Raw genomic sequence first — 22,686 nt, 5'->3', positions numbered from 1 at the left:
CAGATCACTGCCCCATTCCCGAACTGGCCTCACACCTTATGAAGTGGTGTTTGGAAGGCCTATGAATATATGGGGAGTTCCTAAGCCTCGATTGTTACATGATGTGCCTTGTATAATGATGAACGATTATTTGGCACGATTAACAAATGATTTACTTTCCATTCATCAACAGGTTCGAGAAGCGCTCCCCGACAATTCCATTGGAGAGGCTCACAATCTTCGTCCTGGGGATCATGTTATGATCCGTTCTTTCGAGAGAACAAGCAGCCTGGAACCGAGGTGGCGTGGTCCTGAACAGGTATTGCTGGCAACTCGTACGGCTGTGCGAGTCACCAACAGGAAGCGGTGGGTGCACTCTACTCACTGCCGCCGTGTCTCTCCAGATCTGGTGAGCCCAACTGTGCTGTCTGATTATCGAGACATCTTGGATGAGGAGAAGAGCCCAGCTGTAACGTCTGCCGAATCGGAGGGAGCCTTCCCGGACCACACTGTTTCTGGAAGAGAAAGATACAACTTACGACCACGATAAGCTGTTTTTTTTTTTGGTGCGAGACTGGTTGAGTTACCGCTCTGGGGTTTGTGAAACGGAAGCCGGGAATATCAAGGGGGGGGGATCTGTTCTGCCAAGTGTAGCGACACCCGTCTTGAATCTCGGAGAAGAAACCAACGGCTACCTCGGAGCTCAGCACTCATATTTTTATTTTTTAGTTGTGTTTTTGAGACATTTTTGAACTTTGAACTATGGCGTCTTCTGCATTGCGAGACAAGAGAATTCTTGGCGCAGTATTATTTGTACTGACAATTGTTGTGATAGCTGTGATAGCCTGGGTAGTAGAACTTGTGGTACCAGTGCGAGAACATTTGTTACCAACTACCCCGATTCCATCTGAACATTTTCATTTTACTCTGCCTTATCATGAAGAGCGACACCGACAAACTTATTCGAACAACAGTTTTATTCAGATTCTGCATCACACTCACAATATGACTAACACTTCGAACTGCTGGGTATGTGGGATGTTGCCTGGACATCAAAAGAAAGGAGGCACACCGCTTATCCCACTCCCGTTTTCTCATAATGGTTCTTGCAATGCCTGGTACACACTCCTATTCACTTTGCGATGGCCAACAAAAGGGGGGCTGCTCTTTCGACTCAATAAGATATGTTACAATGATCGAGATGGCTATCCGCAAGCTGAAGGAACTAAGTTTGAATGGGAGGAGTACTGCCCCGATAATGTGTCAGCACCACAAGTTTATAATAACCAACGGAGTGTCAATATGTCCAGTTCTCATGTAATTACTGTTATTGATACCAAAGCTGATCTCTGTGTTCGTAAGAAAGGTGCAATCCCAGTTGGCAGAAGTGAATGTAACACCACTCTTACCTTTGACACTCCAAATGGCATTTCATTTGTGGCCTCCCGAAATACGTATTTTATATGTGGAAATAAAGGCTATCATCGTCTCCCTATAGGATGGTTAGGAACATGTTATATATCTTTTGTATTACCCCCCTGTGTTTATTGCCCCGCCTATGTATCATAACAATTACATTCTTTATCATGATTTCATATTGAATAGGGTAAAGAGAGCATTAGTCCTTGAGGACATAGACCAAACGGACACTGCGTTGCAACAATATGTCGATTTTAATTTAGGCCTGTTTTCTTTTGTTGGAGCTGCTTTGAATAGTCGAAAAATACGACGGTTAACTCGTGTTGTAGAAGCTGGTTCCAATGATACTGCTTTTGCGTTAGGAAATTTAACTGAGGAGCTTCAGATAACTAGAATTGTAACGCTTCAGAACAGAATGGTATTAGATGTAGTCTTAGCTGACCGTGGAGGAGCATGCCGCATTATCGGAAGTAGTTGTTGTGTATACGTGCCAGATAATTCACCTTCTGTGTATGATGCCATATCCAAATTACATAAAATTGCTGCTGAGATACATCCTGATAATGGTACATGGACATTTTCGGGGTGGTTTTGGTCAATACTTAGTACATGGGGTTGGAAGTTGCTGACGATTCTATGTGTAATAATTGGGATATTATTTTTTTTATGCCTGTGTATTCAGTGTGGCCCTGTATTATGTTCTATGTGCCTATCTGCTTGCATTCCATCCAAACGAGCTTTTGCTAAACATGAACAAATGATTCATAAAGAAGTAGCACAAATTATGTCTATTGATATTGAAGATGAGTACCCCGACTATGTCCACTATGAGGTAGCTTCAGCTAAACGCTAAAAGGGTCGTCTGTCGTAATTTGACGGTGATCGGGTTAGCGTTAAGCTTTGCTACACGCATTTTCCCCTTATCTTGACTATAGTTGTTGGACGCCATTTTGTATGTATCGGCGGCCATTTTAGAGAATGCGTTGCCTCATGGTCAGCATGCCCTTTTGTCCTACCTCTGTACCACTGACCACTCGAGTTTGCCCAGCAACAGGCTATTTTTAGTAATGGTCAAGCTCACACATGCGCAGTTGAAATTGACCAGTCATCACTTAGGAATGTTCCGCCAAACTGACCAGTGGTGTTGTAGCCCCTCCCATGAGTTGGCTGTGTTCCAAAAATGACCATATATGTACCTAAAACTCTGTAACTGTGTACCGCCTACCTTTTTATTACTGTAAAACTGTATAAAAGAAGGACTTGCACCGATGTTCGGTGTGATACTTCTTGCATTACCGAAGGGTGCTGTAGGAATGTACCACCACCCCATGGGGTCTTAATAAACTTGTCTTTTACATTTTCTAGTTTCCGTGCCAACAGTTCTTATGGTGTAGAGGGTATTCTGCGGAGTATGTAGGCCTGGAGAACCCAATACCACATTAGTGCTGCGGCGGAATAGCCGCCGCAGCGAAGGGGTTAAAATGTTAAACAATATCATAAATATTGGGCAGAAAAATGGATCTACTTGGGCGATTCTGGGGGAGTTTCTGGGCCCTAACTAATTTACAAATGTGCATTTGCAAATCTCTCTAATTTCCAAAAGAAATCTCACAACAATCAGAGGGCAAATTCTTGGAGATCTCCTAATACGACCAAAAACGTCCCAATTTCCCAATGAGACCAGTGTGTCTACTGTAGTAAATAAATGTATATCTATGATATACTGTATTACTCCCAACATTCTAATCAGTGTAGAACATCCCTCTATTTATTTGACAGATCCATGGGCCGCCCTCCATACTCTAAATGACACTATCATGTCTTTCTTTCAGGTTCTCAAATTTCCACAGGATAATGCCCAAGACTGTAGCTAGTGCCAGGTCTCTGGGGCCAGATACTTCCTTTGTCAGCTCTGCAGTAGTCTTGAACCTGAATCAAAAAAGGCCTGGTCACCCCAAATCAGTATCCCTTGCCAAAAAGGATTCGTATTTTTTGGGCATCTTTAATTTCCTTGTCCCAGTCCTCCAAATGTCCGAACATTTTCCAATTATTGTTAATCCCTGGAGAGCCCGTCTTGGCTTCTCCTATAGCCCCCAGGTCCTCAGAGAAAGTTCCCAGTGTACATTTTCCTCTACGGGTAAGGCCGCCACTGGGACCAATGAGCTGGCAGCAGCACTCCAGGCGCCTGGTTGTAGCAAGGCAGCAGCGGAGGGTCACTCACGGGGGGAGCCGCGCGGTGTGTGGAGCGACCGGCCCTGCAGTCAGGGACAGGTCCGCGTCAACCAGACTGGAGGAGGCATCGCCATCGTACACAAGAACACCATCCACATCACGACCAACCCCGACGACACCTTCACCGCCGCCGAACACCTCCACTTCCAGATACACACAACCCCAAAACCACCCTTAGAGGAACCCTCATCTACAGACCCCCAGGACCACGCACACAATTCAGCGATGACATCGCAGACTTCATCAGCCAGTACGCACTCCCCTCCGCTGACGACATCCTCCTAGGGGACCTCAACTTCCACCTGGAGAACAACAAGGACAGCAACACCATCGCCCTGCTGGACAACCTCCCCAACCTCGGACTCAAGCAACTGGTGAACACCCCCACCCACTACGCCGGCCACACGCTTGACCCCATCTTCTCCTCCAGCGAGCACATCTCCTTCAGCCACTCCACCGCACTCCACTGGACAGACCACAGCTGCATCCACTTCAGCTTCAGAAGAACAACGACCCACCACCACCCGCAACAGATTCCTCGCAGAAGCTGGAGTAAGATCACCACCAAGCAACTCACCACCGCCCTCCGCCAGAACCCTCCCGCCAGCACTACGGACCCCAACAAAGCAGCCAGCAACCTCACACAGTGGCTCACCAACTGCGCAAATGACCTCGCCCCCCTGAAGAACCCTCCCAGCAGGAAAGCCTCCTTGTTCACCGACGAACTCAAGAACTCCAAGAAGAACTGCTGCACCCTCGAGAAAGCCTGGCACCATGACCAGACCACAGACAACATGACTGCCCTCAAGCACGCCACCCACAAACACCACCAGCTGATCCGCACCACCAAGAAGACAGCATTCACAGAACGACTGGACAACAACGCCCACAACAGCAAGGAACTCTTCAGCATCGTCAAAGAGTTCTCCAACCCCAGCGCCGGAAACAACAACATCACCCCCTCGCAAGACCTCTGCGACTCACTCGCCACGTTCTTCTACCGCAAGATCGCCGATATACACAACAGCTTCGGCGCACCTACCACGCACCCTACCACCGAACCAACATTCCCCACCATCACCCTCTGCGGCTGGACCCCAGTCAGCACCGAAGACATCACCAGCACGATGAACACCATCCACTCCTGATCACCAACCGACCCCTGCCCCCACCACGTGTTCAACAAGGCCGACTCCATCATCGCACCCCAACTCCGGGACATCATCAACACCTCCTTCTACACCACCACCTTCCCTGAGACCTGGAAGCACGCCGAGCTCAGCGCCCTCCTGAAGAAACCAACCGCAGACCCCACCGACCTCAAGAACTACCACCCCATCTCGCTCCTCCCTTTTCCTGCCAAAGTCATCGAGAAGACCGTCAACAGACAGCTCGCCGCCTTCCTCGAGACGAACGGAGCCCTCGACCCCTCGCAGTCCGGTTTCCGAGCCAACCACAGCACCGAGACCGCCCTCATCGCAGCCATTGACTACATCAGATCCCTGCTCGACAACGGGGAAACAGCGGCCCTCATCCTCCTGGACCTCTCTGCAGCATTCGACACCGTCTGCCACCGCACCCTAGTGCAGCGCCTCAACAACATCGGAGTCCAAGAGAAGGCACTGGAGTGGATCATCTTGTTCCTCACAGGCAGAACCCAGAGAGTCCGCCTCCCCCCGTTCAGATCCGAGGCCATCAAAGTCATCTGCGGCGTACCACAAGGATCATCACTCAGCCCAACCCTCTTCAACGTCTACATGAGCCCTCTTGCAGCCATCGCACGCAAACACAACCTCAACATCATCTCCTACACCGACGACACCCAGCTGATCCTCTCCCTCACCAACGACCCCACCACCGCCAAAACCTGCCTGCACGAAGGGATGAAAGACGTTGCAGTGTGGATGAAGAACAGCCACCTGAAACTGAACTCAGACAAGACGGAAGTCCTCATCCTAGGATCATCGCCCTCCGCCTGGGACGACTCCTGGTGGCCCCCTGCCCTGGGCACCACTCCCAAACCAACTGACCATGCACGCAACCTGAGCTTCATCCTGTACTCCTCCCTCTTGATGACCAGACAAGTCAACGCCATCTCATCATCATGCTTCAACACCCTGCGCGTGCTCCGCAAGATCTTCTGATGGATCCCCACTGAAACCAGGAAGACGGTCACACAAGCACTCGTCACCAGTGGCTGGACTACGGAAACACAGCCAAACTTCAGAAAAGACTCCAGCGCATCCAGAACGCCTCCTCACGACTCGTCCTGGACATCCCCCGACACAGCCACATCTCCGGCCACCTGAGAGACCTGCACTGGCTCCCCGTCAGCAAGAGAATCACGTTCAGGCTCCTCACCCAGGCACACAAGGCCCTTCACGACCTGGGCCCCAAGTACCTCAACAGCCGCCTGACCTTCTACGCGCCCACCCGCCAGCTACGTTCGACCAGCCACTCCCTCGCCACCGTACCACGCATCCGCAAGGCCACCCCCGGTGGAAGATCCTTCTCCTACCTAGCAGCCAAGACATGGAACTCCCTCCCCATCCACCTCCGACTGACCCAGGATCACCTCTCCTTCAGGAAGCTCCTCAAGACCTGGCTCTTCGAGCAGTAGCGGACCCCTCCCCCCCCAGCGCCTTGAGACCCTTCAGGGTGAGTAGCAGGCTATACAAATTACCATGATTGTTTGATTGATTGATTGATTGAATGCAGTCCTCTCCCAACTACACAGTTCATTATTGTAAAGAGGATATAGCCCGTCTTCAGCCGTCTATGTCCCTTGGACAGTTATAAGAATCCTCTCAGATGACCCCGGGGACATTTTCAGTCCCTGGATTCAAGCAAAGATCAGGTGACACCTCACACTTCTGCCCAGACAGGTAAGGCAGGATTCTTCATTCGCTGAAGTGTCTTCCGGGTGCACTGCAGATATCCAACCAACCTTTGTTATTGTTTGTCAGCATTTCCTGAAATGCATAAATGTAAACCCTGACAAGCCCTTCTTATAAAGATGGATTAAACCAACTCATCCTTTCTGTAGCATCCATTTCCCTACAAGGCCCAGCTTATGGAAATAAGGAACTACCCCCCTTCCTGATCTGGGAACAACTTTCACCTTTGCTGTCCAAAGGTGCCAATGTTTGTCTCTGGAAGAAGAGCTTCTGCCTCTTGGCCTTCCTTGTGACATCTCCATGTCAAAAGTAAGGGTACTGTTCTCAGCCTTTGCTATGCCTTCTGTTTCTGTTCTCCTCCCTAATGGCCTATCACAGATAAGTGTTCAATGGCTGCCTAACAAGAGTCTACATGTCTTTATATGTTGATGAATTGTTTCCTGGAAGAACACTTGTTCACACCAATTATGGGATATTAGTTACTGGCAGGAGACGAAATGGAGAGCAATTAAAGCCGATTTACTTCTCCCACTCAGCATAAAGAACGATGTTTAAATGTTACCTTTCTACTATTTATAGTAAAATGAACTTTCACCACTTCACTAGATGCTTTACAAACAGAAAACCTTGTTTTTAAGCAAGTTTCTAGAATGTTACTAGCTGTATTCCAAGCATAAACGCTTATTCTTCATCAGGCCTTACAGTAGGAAAATGCCATTTTATCTATACAATGGCAAAAAGCATTTGGCCGTTTCTCATGGTGAGGATACAATATTCATATTCAGCATGCCCCAGTTTTATACAGTATTCACCCAACTCGAGGGGCTTAAAATATACAGTCATTACGACTTTCAAGGAGAAGAATTCCATGGGTGGTGGTGGTGGGGGGGGGGGAGGGGGCACTGCTCTAGGCCAATCCAACTTACTCAGTGTCTCTGGGCCCATAAATACTGAGTCTGCCAACTCCAGAGGCAGGAACTCCATGCCAGCAAACACCGGATTCAGAGTCATATATGGGGCTGCAGGGACAAATTACACCTGCTATTCCCAGTCCCTTCCTGTCCTGCTCCTGAAAAATGAGGGGAGCTGTATATAGTCCACCAGCTTTTTCCTCATGTGTTTTGGCCTCCCCCTCTCCTCGGCCACCTACTGCCAGCCTCATTAGCCAAAACAAAGCCCCCAAATCCATTTATCTCTTGCTTGAAGTAGGTAGTAAATGAATGTGATCGGGACTTTTATTTTTCACAGACTGTAAAAAAAAAACCACATACACCAATATCCACATACACTCCCTAACACACATATACAGACACACACATTTCCCAGGTCCATGCATCACCTCCACAGCTAGGCTTTGATGCATTAACTGCGGCTGTTTAAATAATGGCATGTGCTTATTTTTAAATGTGCTTTTGTCTAAGTCGTGTCTTTTATGTGGCAAAGGCTCGTGGAGAATCCTGAGGCCCATGTGAAGAAGGTTTTTATAAATGCTGCTTAAATGTGCTTAAAGCTAGGTAACATAAACTAATGGGTTAACATTAGCAAAGGGGGTGGGTAACAGAATGATTTTCATTACTCAAATTAATTAATGTTTTGTGTTTCTTTGCATACTAGTTATCAAGAAAGAGGCCTGAGGCCTAGCTTTTTAAATGGGTGTTTAGAATCCTGTCGTGATGAGCCGAGCACAGTTAACCTCTTCGCCGCTAATGACAAGGGTAACTCGTCATGGACTTTCCATTGATTTCAATGGAAAATCAATGAAAAGAAAAATATTGCCTTAGCAGCCAAGTGGTTAAAGAATGGAAAAGTTTGTCACATTTTGTTCATCAGTAAACAAATGGAACTGTGCAAGATGTGCTCTGTGTTGTTTAACTCCAAGGACAGAAAGCGGCAGAACAGCCATGCTGAGGAAGCAGCGAACTGTTATTTAATAAGATGTTGCAAAATCCTCGGAAGCTAATGTTGCTTGTGGACTAAAGACAAAGACGTTTTAGTAAGGCACGATTTTGAATTGAAAAGGCAATGAGCTCACATGGACTGACGGCTGTCAGCCAATCAAAACGCTGAATGTCAAAGAAAAAGTATTCTTTTAGTTAGTTTTAGATAGAGAAAAGGTATAAAACTTGGCCCCTTGGGAGGAGGGCTGTTGGCTTGTTCCTGAATCCTGAAGGGCGTGAGATGCTGTTGGAATTTTGACTCACGCAAGGATAACAGAACTAACGACTTTTCCTTTAGGTTTAATAAGTTAAGACAGGGAATTAGATTTTAGGGAATGAGACCGTTACTGCTAAAATACTTCTCATGCTGATCCATTTTGAAATGACAGACGAATGTGCCTTTACTTAATATAAAGATGCTTTCAAATTGCTAATAAAAGATTTTCTTTACTAAAAATGCTGTTTATTTGAAAATAAAGTTAATAAAATAGATTTTGAAATGACAAGCTGGTCTTGTTTATTCTGAGTCTAGTTCCCATCAGTTGATCCATTACCTAGGTGACTTAATTAAATGTTTCCATTTTTATAAATATGATAATGAAAAACTGCAGCTGTATATAAAGTGTAAATAGTTTGTGAATAGTTCCGATTAATTAGGTCACATGATTCAGTTGGCCAATATTTGTCACAGTCTTTTATGGGCCTTGTGAAGAGTTTATGATTAATGGTGAGTATCATGATGTTGGGTAGTATTATTGAGACAGATTTTCTGTAGGGCCGCTGGATCAGTTGCTAATTACAAGAGGTGAGTGACAGAGCATTCTACCACTTACATGGCGTAACTCCCACCTCAACCTCGGCTCACATCCTATTTTTTGCCTTGCTGAAATCCTGTTGTAGTGCTTGACCCAGTTCCAGATAATGAGTCATGTTGGCAGTTGGGTTTAGGGGATGCCTGCCAGCTCTGAGCTGATATTAAGTCCTCATGGCCCCCTCCCTTGGTCTCAGGGAGTCCATTGTTTCACGTCAAGCCTACCATGCAAACTTCGGTAGGTGCACAGGGTCAGAATGTTAAGGATCACCCAAACATTAGAGGAGGGCACAGATCCTATCCCCTGGTGCAAAATATTCTGCCACAATCTAGATAGTAGCCTTTGAAAACATCACACTACAGAGGGATTTTGTTGCCCAGTCCCACTCAGTCAGTGTTCCTACTACAGCACTGGAAAGCGTAGCCCAAACTGCACACCCAATGGTCAATCTAAAACATCTTCTTCACAATGGCATTGGGAAGGACCCTTTTTAACTCATTCACATTGACATGATTCCCGGTGGCATCATCCCTATCAAGAATAATATGAGGTTCATCCTCTTCCTAGTGAAGTTATTCTGTAAAGTGAAGGTAATTCCATCAAAAGCCAGCACTGCTACCTGTAGTACTTGGTTTCTGATAATACGTCATCTTCTGATTCACAAAATACTTTTTAGTAAGTGCAACCAACTCCTGAAATTCAGGAATAATTCATAAATCAGGCAGGAGTGATGAATGCCTGCTTACAAAAATGTTTGTTTATCAGGTCCTTATTGTTCATACATTAAAAGCATTGCCTCTCTTTCAGCACTGTGTTGTTAAAACAACTGTAAAAAGTATTATTACATTGAATTGAGCGTCTTTTTACCTATCACATATATTTGCGCATAGCTGTGGTGGCATTCGTCATCGTGGCAGCAGTACAGGGCATCGAATGGGAATTTTCCTTTTGTTTTCGTTGCATTCATGTTGAGAAGAGTTACTTTCCCTACTTTCTCATTGATGAATGTATATTGTTGTTCTGGAACTTTCTCCGCTAGGTTCAGCCACCAGGTTAAAGTTTTAGAAGATGCGTTCTTCTTATTGTAGGTACAATAAAATGAAGCACTGGAGCCAACACTTGTCAGGATTTTCTGGGGAAAATACACAACTTCTGTTAAAAGAAAAAAATAACAACTGTTATAAAAATAATAATGCATATAGAAAAATACTATAAGTAGATCTAATTGCATTGCGAGTCACTTTACAGTATGGTATTAACAGATATATGTCAGTGCAGGATATACTAATAGCCTCATTCATAGTGCTGTGTGCAAATCAGGTGCAAACACAGTGCGAGTAAACAACTCTACTACAAAGTGGCCAGTCCGTTTTTGTCCTCGATTTTGATAACTAACCATAACTGGCAGAAATGGTATTTCAGACCATTTTTTACTGAATGATTTTACCCATACCGTAATTGTTCCTTGCACAATTTTAACTGGACAAACTGCATATGCAACAAAAAATCTTGCATGCAATTTGCGAGAAACCCATGATATAAGTTCACTTTTAAACTTAGCGTGGCACACAGATTGACACCAAATGAGGCTTGAGGTGAAGGCCCATGTTACAGCAAACTAATTCTAGGTAGACATTGAGGACTCCATCTGCCATTGCCCAAAGAATAGTGGCTTTTTGCATCTTCTAGTGATGACATTTTAAATTTTGTAAGGGAATTTATTGTGTAAGGTTGGCCTTTGGGAAAGCATTTGTTTAAAGAGCTACAAGCATTTTGGAAACTTAAAGATGAGCTGTCTATTGAGATGTGGTGGCAGTCGCATCCTAATACCTCTGGCGAGAAAGCTTGTTGGGCGGTCCCATTTGCGAAAGGGTGGCGGTCGGATGAAAGTCCAACTGCCATCCTAATCAGCCCTCAGTTTGTTAAACAACTGTTTTTGATGTCAAAATGCATACAGAGTTTTGAAAACCCAGAGCTTGGATCAGATCAGGAATGTGTTGCCAGATGAACCATAGAAAGATATGGCCATGGATTTGTTGGAACATTTTGAAGGCATTGAAGAAGGGAAGTTGTATATTTTAGTATGCATTGATTATTTCTCTAAATGGGAGGAACTGAAGTGGATATCGAAAGCTAACACTGTTGAAGTTTTGTCATTTATCCAAGAATGTTTCAGAAGGGAAGGTTTTCCTGATGGTATTACTTGTGACAATGGTGTGATGTTTATGGTAAAATTATAGAATTATGTTTCTAGTTTAGGTATTAAGCATGAACACACATTTCAATATTTACCAAATATGAAAGGTCTTGTGGAAACATTCAATAAAACTCTAATTGAAGGTATTCAATTGGCCATTAGATGAAAAATTGATGCAAAGAACATATTGCGAAGTTAATTTGGCCATATCATTATACTCCTCTTTGTACAACAAAGTTTCCGCCATTTTTGTTGTTGAAACATGGAAAACCCAGACAGGGCTTGAATCCTAGTTGGCTTATTGAATGTGTTTCTACATATTTTGAAAATTCATAACTCCGGTTCTATTGATTGGATTTTTGTCATTTTTGGTGTCAGATAATTTAGTAAAACCCACTCAATGTTTCTAAATTGTTTTGGGATTTTGCTTGTGTTTTGGTTTCACTTTTGTGCTGTTTGTGTGTGGCATAAATACTCATTGATTCTAAGTTAAGCCTGTGTGCTTTTTGTGCTAAGCTACCCAGGGTTAAGCACAGGTAAATCAAGTGACTTTTTTGATTCACCCTGCAGGGGATTGTGGATGTTGCTTGACTACGGCTCACACCCTAGTCAACCAGCAACCCAATTTATAACAGTGTAGAAATCTGTTTTTCTAGCTGACAATGATCACCTATTATTAGTGAAATGAGTATAAAAGCTGACATACAGAGAATTTCTTATACACTAAAATCAGGGAATTGGCAAGATGAAGCTGGCAAATAAATAACTGCTTTTCCAGACCCATGCTGCAACTACCATCCATGACACATTTGTGTGAGGTCAAATCCATAAGATGCATCATTGACTACCTAAACATAGGTTTGACAACCTGGAGATGAATGAGAAGCATAGAAATCCAACAACGATTTCACAGTTCTCCAATTTTAAGGAGGCATGAGATTATATATGAAAATAAATCCTTTAAGCAAACAGTAATAGCCCATTAATTTTTTCATCAGTTTTGTTGCTTTTTGTAAATTTTTTATTCAATTTAATAAAATGGGACAGTGCTTTGGCATAGATTCTTTGCGGTTTATGCAAGCTAATGGAAGTACAAAAGAGATAAACAGGAACATTATTATATGGAATTTGCTATAGTTAGTATTAACTAATAGATTTTTCTGAATTGAGGAGTTGGCATTGAGTTTAGCAGAAAGCAGTTCCGCTCATATAAAGTCTAAGCTACTATGTTTGAACTATTATAGTGCAGCACAACGACATCAAAGTATTGCACATATAAAAAAAGGTATGTTACTTTTTTCAGTCAATAACATCACATTCAAGTTGTGTGCACCTGTTTCTTTCACATATATGTAGTCCATGCATTACATCGAAACCTTTAATTGGCACGTGTGAGGAACATATCCTCTGCAAACAATCCTTTTTACACATTGCTTTCCTTCAGTTCTTTTTCCAGGCTTTTAATCACTGCCTCTTCACAATAACCTTACCTATTATAAGTAATAAAAGCAAAAAGAAAATCTCCTAATTAAGAATCACCATTTGAAATAAAAGTTAATTGCACACAGTAGAGTACATCATTAGACACTGGTGTTCTTTGTGGTCAGAAAATTAGAAGACTTAAATTGACCATATTATTCACTAATCTTTCATACCAAATGGATGTCATTTTGCATTGGCATAAATTGAGGTTTAGGGGGCTAACAGTACATTTTCCAATATAATGAGGTTATTTATCTTTTCAGTACATTAAATTTAAACTTTAGTGGGAAAACAGTCTTATATGGTCAGCTTATGTGGTTTGGATATCTCAGTACTTTGGGGGGTCATTTAGAGACTGGCGGACAGGGTACTCCACAACAAACGTGGTGGAGCCCCTGTCCACCAAATGTTCCGCTCTATTTACAGGTGAACAGAGCATCATGGTCCATCAACGGCGCCAATATTGGATCCAAGATTGTTAGGGGAATTACTAGTTTGTTTTTATTAAACTCCCATTCCAGAAGGTTGTTTTTGAACAACAAAAATGTTTGCTGAGTGGCCGCATGGCCCAAGGTGGCTGCTCAGCAAACTTACAATGCCTTCAAAGAAGTCCCCATTGCTCCTTTGAAGGCAGCTTGGCAACCAGCTATCAGGAAACCGCTTTACATCTAGAGCTACCTTCAAATGATATGTTTCTAGTGTTCCAATGCAAATATATAGGCTACCCAAAAGAAGAACCCATGTATTCATCCATGTGATACTACATACACTGAAACAATAGGGAATGGTCTCTTTCTGTTCACATTGGACACCTTAGAAGAATATGACGTACCCCCATCCCCAGAATCTGGAAACTGCACTCTGCACTTTTTCCTATTTAAAATGTGCTGACATATTCAATGAGTAATGTTCAAGTAAACCATGTACTTGGATGATGCAGAGCTGGACGAGACATGCTGTTCTGTATTACAAATGAAATACATCTGTGAACCTTGGGTGACCTTATGCAACTGCGTGGGAGGTATCATTTATTCTTACTGGGCAAGTGATTCTGTGAAATTATACTGATATAAACCCTTTAACGTCAAACTGTTTCACTCATTTCCTGCCCCTTTTTATCGGTGTTGGAGCTGTGCAATAGAGGTGTTTTTGATCAATTGACAATCTGTCTTATAATCCAATAAAATACAATTTCATTGAATCAGACTTTTGAGAAACCAGTCAGGCTCTCAAAGATTTATGAACTAGAAAAGTCGTACAACCTTTTTTCATCTGAAGGAGAAAAAAATTGAAATTGACAACAGTCACTGAAAATGTAATGTCCATGTTTAACCCTTTAAGTGCTGTCGTCGGCCAACGGTCGTCGCGAGCACTACCTTGCCAGTGCTGCGCACGACCGTTGGTCGAAGGACCTGCACCCGTTATTGGAACGTTCAGAACTGGGCGCTGAACGTTCGACGCTGCTAAGGTGTTAATGAATGGGTGAATTCACCAATGCACATTCGGCCCCAGTGTACAAATATGAGGTAGCATGCTTGCAATGAACACCAAATGGAGAGAGCTTCCCTCACTGGAAACAGAGATTGAGGCAACAATCCACAAATACATAAACAACGTAGCATGGCAATTAAATGATTATTGGCGTGATTTAAATCTTGGTGGTATGGATACTCTGTTGCAATGGAGACAGTCTCCATACCGCTAAGACTGTTGTCCACCCGCTAAATTTAAATGTGGGTGGACCTTAGGTTTATTCTTGGTGTACACTACTCTGCCTCTATCATGATGAAACCCTTCCGATGGCCATACAGATTAAGGGCCATCGGAGACAGATCTTTAATTTCACCTAACTTATTTAGATGGGTGGAATTAGAGGTCAGTTATCACTGCCTGTCACCACCAGAGGTCAGTTCTCACCACCTGTCACATCAGGAAAAGCCTGGCAGCAAGGGGGGCTGAAAAATGCGAAACGCTCTTCTCGCCATGGGAAAGGACTCCCAAGGTGAGGAGAGCATTATCTTTTTTATATTTAAATAGAAAATCCTGCTTCAGGATTTTTTTTAAATAAAAATAAATAAGTACGATGCACGGCTCTGTTATGATTCATGATGATGGAGATGTGCACCAAACTTTTAAAAGCTTTAGGATAGCAGAACGGAGGGGGCGGTTTGCCGTATACAGGGTGAAACGTCTCCTCAAGTACAGTGGCCCTTGCCCGTGGATGGCCCTGTAGGAAACATTAAGGGTCTTGAACAGCACCCGTTGGGCCACTGGGAGCCAGTGTAGATTACGCAGATGATGCCAGACATTAGACCTCAGCGAGATGTTAAATAGAAGTCTAACCACAGCATTCTGTATAATCTGGAGGTGCCTGACAAGATAGGCCGGAATACCAATGAACAAAGCATTGGCGTAATTGAGACGAGAGAGGATGAGGGCATGCTCTACCATTTCTTTGGCCTCCCTCGGAAGCAGTGGAAAGAATCTTCGGAGAGCTTTGAGGGTGCCGACAGCAGACACCAGTTAATTTCTTAATGTGGTTATCAAACTTTAAATTTTCCCCGAACCACACCCCCAATTTTTTTGCCGGATTTCCCACAGAGTTAGGGTAAGGCACATTGGGAGGCCACAGCAATTCTCTAAAGTTGACAGGAAACTGTCCATAGAGGAGAATTTCCATTTTTTCTTCGTTACACTTAAGTTGGGCAAGTGCAAGCCAGCGGAAGACCGATGAAAGACAGGTCTGGACAGTTGTAGTATCTAGATCCGAGCCCGGCCAAGTAAATAGTAGCTGGGTGTCATCTGCGAGGGCTATAATTTTTGCACCCAATTCCTCGGCCAAGGAGATCTGTGGGGTAAGGTAAATGTTAAACAGCAGAAGGCTTAAGGTGGACCCCTGAGGCACCCCAGTGGAGAGTATCCTGGCTGAGGATGAATAGGGGGGCATCCACACCTGCTGAGTCCGATTATCCAGGAAGGATGATAACCACTCCAACGCAGGGCCGATGATACCGATGGATGACAATCGGGTAAGAAGGAGTTGATGGGACACTGTGTCCAACAAAATCAGGGCCGCCCTGCCGCCTCCGTCTAGGCACTTCCTGATAGCCTCGGACATTTCGACCAGCGCTGCTTCAGTGCTGTAAGCAGCCCGAAACCCAGATTGAGCAGGGTGCAAAGCATTTGATGCCTACACAAGGGCCTCCAGCTGGCGAAATGCCACCTTCTCACAAACATTTGCCAGCACAGGCAGGAGAAAAATGGGTCGGTAATTAGATGGGAGCAATGGATCTAGCCCCAATTTTTTGAGAAGTGGTAGAAGTTTGGCCTGCTTCCAGCAAGTAGGGAAGGTAGCCGTCTGAAGGGAGAGATTGATGATCTCAGTATTCTCAGGGCTGACCACCTCAGCCACCCCTCCTAAAACACGAGCTGGACAGGGGGACCCGGACTTCAGGAATTTCGGAACCGCTAGGATGTCAGACTCGGCTGGCGGTGAAAATTCCCTAAACAAGTTGGCAGGGGCTGGCTGAGGGGCAGTGGAGATGTCAAGGAAGCGTTCCTCTGATTGAAAGAAGAAGTGTGCAGACTATCCTGAATCCTAGCTATTTTGTCAACAAAAAAGGAAGACAGGTCCTCACACCACTGCTCCGAGGAAGGCAGGGTCCATTGCTCGGCACAGGGGGAGAGAAAGCTTTAAACGATGGCAAAAATGTCCATGCTGTTGTTGTTGGCCTTAGTTATCCTACCAGCATAGTAGTTGCTTTTAGCCATCCTGATAGCAGAGTAATATTCCCTCTGGGCAGCACAGAGAGCCACCTTGGCCAGGGGACAATATACGCGCCTCCAGCAGCTTCAGTTCTTTCAAAGCATTCAAAAACCAGGGCTTTGAGGGAGAAGAGCGCTTTTTAGTACTGGCAACAGGTTTAGCAGGAGAACTAACCCCAAGGCCAATCCAGAAGTTAAAGCGAAGCACTGCCTCCGAGCCCAATGTTGGACGGCCCTGAAGTAGAGCGTCGGAGAGAGCTGGGAGACCGATCTTCTGAGGACGGATGCCAGGGGAAAGAGCAAAGGAACAAGAGGGCTTCACTAGAGACCAGGAAAACCTAATCAGATGGTGATCAAACCAGGTAAAAAATTCTAGATCTGATAAGTCTAAGTCAAAATTGGAGCAGACTAGGTCCAGTAGTTAGCCCCCTGAGTGTGTAGGCATCTTAACCCATTGAGTTAGCTGAGCTAAATTAAAAAAATCAAGCAGACTTTTTGAATCAGGAGCTTCATAAGCGTCCAGGTGAACATTAAAGTCCCCTAGTAGTAAGAACTTAGGAAAGCGCAGGGCACGTGGCATAATAACATCCTCCAGAACATTGAGGAAGGCCCCAGGTGGACCAGGGGGACGATATATCAACGTGCCTCCCAGCGTAAAGTGGGGGGAGAGAGTGAGAGAGAAATGTAAAACCTCACCCTCACCCAGTTCTTCCGACACCCCACTAGAGAAGGACCAGATGTCCCTGAACACCACTGCTGACCCCCCATCTCCCGGTTAGCGATCAGCCTGAACAATTTTAAACCCTCTAGGAATGGGAAGCTCAATCACCGGGTCACAGGAGTTATTTAACCATGTCTCAGTGATGAATAGAATATCAAGTCGGCCATCCGACAGAAGTTCAAAAATATTGGCAGCATGTTTGACCATGGACCGGGCATTTATAAGTGCCACTGAAATCATGATCTTATTTCTAACTTGGGAGGTGGGAACAGCCGTAGTTGATTGCTGAAAGCAGAATTTACAGGAGGGGCACACTCTGGAAGAACTATCAAGAACTTCCCACCCCGTAGCACCCCTGCATTCCACACCGTTTAATACCATAATCTCCTCACGATTATACACCCCTTGCCTCCCGACAGCTCGGAGGAAAATTGGGCAGCAAGGCTGCGCTAGTCGCACCCGGGGCACGGACGGGCGCAGACGGGCTTGCCATTGGCAAGCCTTTGGCGCGCCAGCGGCGCGACCACTGCACGTGTCCACTGTGCATCCGGGATGGCATGTGCAAAGTATGAGAGAAGTAAATCAAAAGAAGACTAGCTTAAATAAAAGGAGGGTTTTTTTTAACCAAAAATAATTAATTTTAGTTCAAAGGACTCAAGTATGCTTTGTCAGGGGTTAGTGGCACCTTGTGAGTGTGCTCATGAAGCCCTCACCCACCAACCTAGTTGGTGGCATGCTTCATCATTGGGCCCACCCAGTGACACCTAGCGTGTCCCGGGTGTGCTTCGACGCCTGATTACAGCGGAGCAGGTATGTCGCTGAGTGTGCGGTGAAGAGTGTTATGAAAATGAGATTAAAATGGCATGGCCGTGGTCCCAGTGCCCGGAGGTAAATTAGACTTTAATACCTGGGCCACCGTCAGTGGTTAAAAATAAGGCTGTGGGATGTTAGAGGCGAGTTACGACCTCCTACATCCTTAGTGGGTCAACATGTTTCAGGCAGTGCCTTATGGATATTCTGGCTTTCTTCAGGACGGATTAAAATTATGTGTGTGTGATTAAAACTAGTGGGTGTGTAATTCAGACTATGTGTTTACATGCCCTAAAGTGTTTTTCTATGTGTGAGAGGGGGATTCCCTTCTCAAAAACACGCTAGTTTAAGCAATACTCTGCTTCAAGGTTGTGAAGTGGCAAGGGTTGGCCAGAATTACTGGGCAGAGCCTGCTTTAGACCTGTAGTGCCTCCTTCGCAGAACCGGTAAAAAACACTTTAGGGCGTGTAAACACATAGTCTGAATTACACACCCACTAGTTTTAATCACACACACATCATTTTAATCCGTCCTGAAGAAAGCCAGAATATCCATAAGGCACTGGCTGAAACATGTTGACCCACTAAGGATGTAGGAGGTCGTAACTCGCCTCCAACATCCCACAGCCTTATTTTTAACCGCTGACGGTGGCCCAGGTATTAAAGTCTAATTTACCTCCGGGTACTGGGACCACGGCCAAGCCGTTTTAATCCCATTTTCATAACACTCTTCACCGCACACTCAGCGACATACCTGCTCCGCTGTAATCAGGCATCAAAGCACACCCGGGACACGCTAGGTGTCACTGGGTGGGCCCAATGATGAAGCATGCCACCAACTAGGTTTGGTGGGTGAGGGCTTCATGAGCACACTCACAAGGTGCCACTAACCCCTGACAAAGCAAACTTGAGTCCTTTGAACTAAAATTAATTATTTTTGGTTAAAAAAAACCCCTCCTTCTTTTGATTTACTTCATATAAACTCGGGGATTTGGACTAGGTTTCTGGTCCTCTCTCTCCCTCTTGATACACGACAATGTATGAGAGACCCTCCCTCTCCCAGCTAGAGCGCTGCCACCAGTCAAGCCGGGGTCCGGGACTTATCCCAAGATGACTGCCTGCCCTACACACAATCGGCACAACAAGCCGTGGTGGAACGGGGCAGGGGAAGCACTCCTTCTGCACCACAATATGGGGAGCGCAGGTAAGCGATGTTGTAAATAATGTTAGCAGTATGAAAAAAGTTTTAATAGATGGGCGCGAGACTCGAGTACAGTATAAAAATACAACAGTGATGAGCACAAAGTTGAAAATAGAAACGATCAGAACGCATACAGCCACTGCAGTGCAAACGGGGTCAAGTAGGAGCGGCCACCAAATACTCTAGCCGACTGTGAAGACATATTTTTCACAAAGGTACATATATGAAATTACATTTACTAAACCTATGCTTACCTATATATACTTACCTTCATATTATTTTTGTTGCACTATTTTTAGGACTCCACATTTTGGTAGTATACCCGTCTGAATTTCTTGCAAGTCTATATAGAACATACATGCAAATAAAGTATATCCTGCACTCCTTTATTGATATATTCAGCAGGCATATCAGGAGCTAAGGAAAGGTAAAGAGACTCTAGCGGCAATGAAGAAGAACCTTAGACTACAGGCATCTTGATGGACGCAGTAGGAACAACAGATAGCTTCCCCATTATCGAGCATTGTAGCCACCATCAAACAGAATACTGAAGTGGCTGAAGAGGAGTGTGAGCCACTAGCCACACGCTCCCAGTTGTTTGTTGCTAAATTGGTGTACTCAGTGGTGGCCGGCATGGATCGGGGCAGGTGGTGGGGGTGAGGGGGAAGGGAAATGTACAAAATGTAAAACTTACCTTATCGCCACGTCTCTTCATCTCTCCTCCATGAGCTGGAACAGGAAGCAGGGAGCACCCAAGCTCCCCTGACCAATCACAACGCTGAAATGCACTGTTGTGATTGGTCTGAGCACATTGGTTCAGCACTGAGATGGGGACTGGGGGCCTGGGCATGCTCTCCACCCAGGCTGGAATGCAGCCTGTGTGGAGAACATGCAAAGTGCGCATGACTGTTTGGAAGGCCCGACGGGGCTGACCAAAGCACCATGCGCACTTGGAGTGGGCAATTTGAACTACTCCTCCCCGTCCTGTTCTAAGAGAAGAGCAGCCCTGCCCGCCCAGCCACAAAGCAGCAGGAACAAATAATATGAAAATAACATTGAGTTATTATCATTTTATTTTTCCTTCAGTTACACTGCTTAAAAGCAGTGTGGCGAAGCTCCTCTGCCTTAGCAGAGGAGCCGCCACTTGGTGTACTAGGGTTGCTCAAGTGAGAGATGCATTCAAAGTATTATGCCTTGCATAAATCTCGGGTTCATATTTATATGTTCAGAGTACCCCCTTTCAATAGCCTTTGTTCACAAGTCTATCTTAGGTCTTCTTAACATTAATGTTTATTTGTGTAACTTACTATTTTATTTTTTATTTACATTGTTATCCAATTAACCTTTGTCATGGGTTTTCCTTCTACTTTGTCTTATTGTTACAGTATTTTATTTGCATATTTTGTTGTGCTTAAATGTACAATCCTATATTATGATTGAGTTCTCCTTGTATCTATATTAAAAATAGTTTAAAAAAAGGGAGATGTTCAAATCATAGGTTTTTGGTGTCTGAAAAGTTTGGGATAAATGGAGTTAAAAGAAGAAACCAAGAGGACCATGGGAAACTCTCAAAATATTTTCATATCCTGGATTAGCAAATTGAAACAAGATAGGGTTAGGTAATTTGATATTTTTTCAAATGAACTTTGGAAATCCTTTCTTCTCTCTCATGGAAATATTTTTCCTAACATCCCCTTTTTCCTTTCACCCCCACTAGCAAAATGGGGTGACTGATGTGCTGTCACTTACTTTCTGCAGCGGTTAAGCCTGGACCTACCTGTTGTATTTAAATGTGCAGAAAATAAGGGAAACACATTTGTGTATGCTAATAAAAATTTCAAAACAGACCCACTTTAGTGGGTTTGTGCCACATTTGTACGGTATTTCCCTAGCTACTCCCCAGGCACAACCCTAGGAAAAAGGAGCCAAAACAAGAAGAGTAAATAATCTATGCACATAACCCTAAACATACACTCTGTTACTTTACTGGTATATGACGGTTTTTTACTTCCTCTAGGTTTTTAACCTATGTTTGTCCTATTACTTACAGGCACAAGTCAGTCGTAAGGCATACAATTTCTCTTGGTAACCAATGCCTTAAATATTTTTTCAATAACAGTTTTAATTTTGCTTTTGTAATCAAAGAGGGATGAAGGTGTGCTGCCATAAAAGCCACGATTCTGAGTGAACAAATTGAAATAGTGGACTCTTTGCATGGAGTAAGTTTCATTAATGTAATAATAATTAAGAGCATTTGTCTAAATGTTGATTTCATTGAGTTTCAGCTGCTATTAAAATGATATCTTGACCTCCTTTTTATTGTATTATTTTGCTAAAACCTGAGTGTATTGACCATTAGCTGAAGTCCACCAAGCCTCCCCTGCCTCCTCCTCTTGAGGAAAGGACTCAAACCCTACATCTCCAAGCAGCATCTCATCACACTTTTGTATCAGTGGCAGACCCCATAAATGCAGCCCCCAGAAACGGACTCAATGCTATTCCCCCATTCTTCTCATTGTCACCCACCTGATCACCTTCCCTACTATCTTTCCCATGCTTACAGTGCAGTCCTGTGTTCTTATAAGCCACTACTCTATAATGGCAAATGTACACTCTCACTCTTTATTATGTGTGCTGCGCACATCACCAGCATAGGTCCCTCCCGCATGGAGAGATCTGTAGCATGGTTCTTGCTTTCCAAATCCTACATGAACTCATAAAAACAAGCATTTTTTCCTACTTTGGTATTATGAATAATGCATGGTCTAGGCACCATCGGTAAGCAATGCAATCTTTGTCCCGAAAGCCTTTTCTCAATTTCTACATGATGTGTCACTTTTAACTCTTGCATTATGTTCCTTTTACAGCCACAAACCAAGAAATTAAAATATATTTAAAAGCAACATGAAGGAGCATTCTTGCTTTTAAAGATTGGGGTTAGCAAGCTGCTTGCACCAGAAGATGAGAAAGGGGCTCATTCATATTTCGGATGGTGACACGCCAGGTCACTGCTTAGGTGGAGGCCTTCGCTGGTGTGCCAAATGCACTCTAAGTGAAGCTGAATGCTTTGCAAATGCCAATTTTCTGTTGGAAATCTCTTTTTTTAAAGCAAACTCTTACAGCAGAAGGAAGGATCATGGAGGATGATTGCCCTGCATAAATCGGGTGGGTTACCTCCATTGTGACCTGATAGTCATTTAGCTTACGGGACACCTGATCCAGTTTTTTCTGGTAG

General features: G+C 44.4%; 1 protein-coding gene across 1 annotated transcript in view; it reads right to left on the bottom strand.

Annotated features, from left to right (window-relative positions):
• Positions 1–22,686, bottom strand: part of LEPR (leptin receptor) — a 422,515-nt gene that overhangs the window by 292,493 nt on the left and 107,336 nt on the right. The window contains exon 4 of the mRNA XM_086925355.1: positions 10,144–10,428. Within this exon, the coding sequence (XP_086781481.1) occupies positions 10,144–10,428 (285 nt within the window). The remainder of the gene's footprint in view (positions 1–10,143; positions 10,429–22,686) is intronic.

The sequence above is a fragment of the Lissotriton vulgaris genome, chromosome 1_1 (genome assembly GCF_964263255.1).
Source record: "Lissotriton vulgaris chromosome 1_1, aLisVul1.2, whole genome shotgun sequence".
Lineage (NCBI taxonomy): Eukaryota > Metazoa > Chordata > Amphibia > Caudata > Salamandridae > Lissotriton > Lissotriton vulgaris.
The sequence above is the reverse complement of the archived record's forward strand: the minus strand, read 5'-3'. Positions and strand labels throughout refer to the sequence as shown.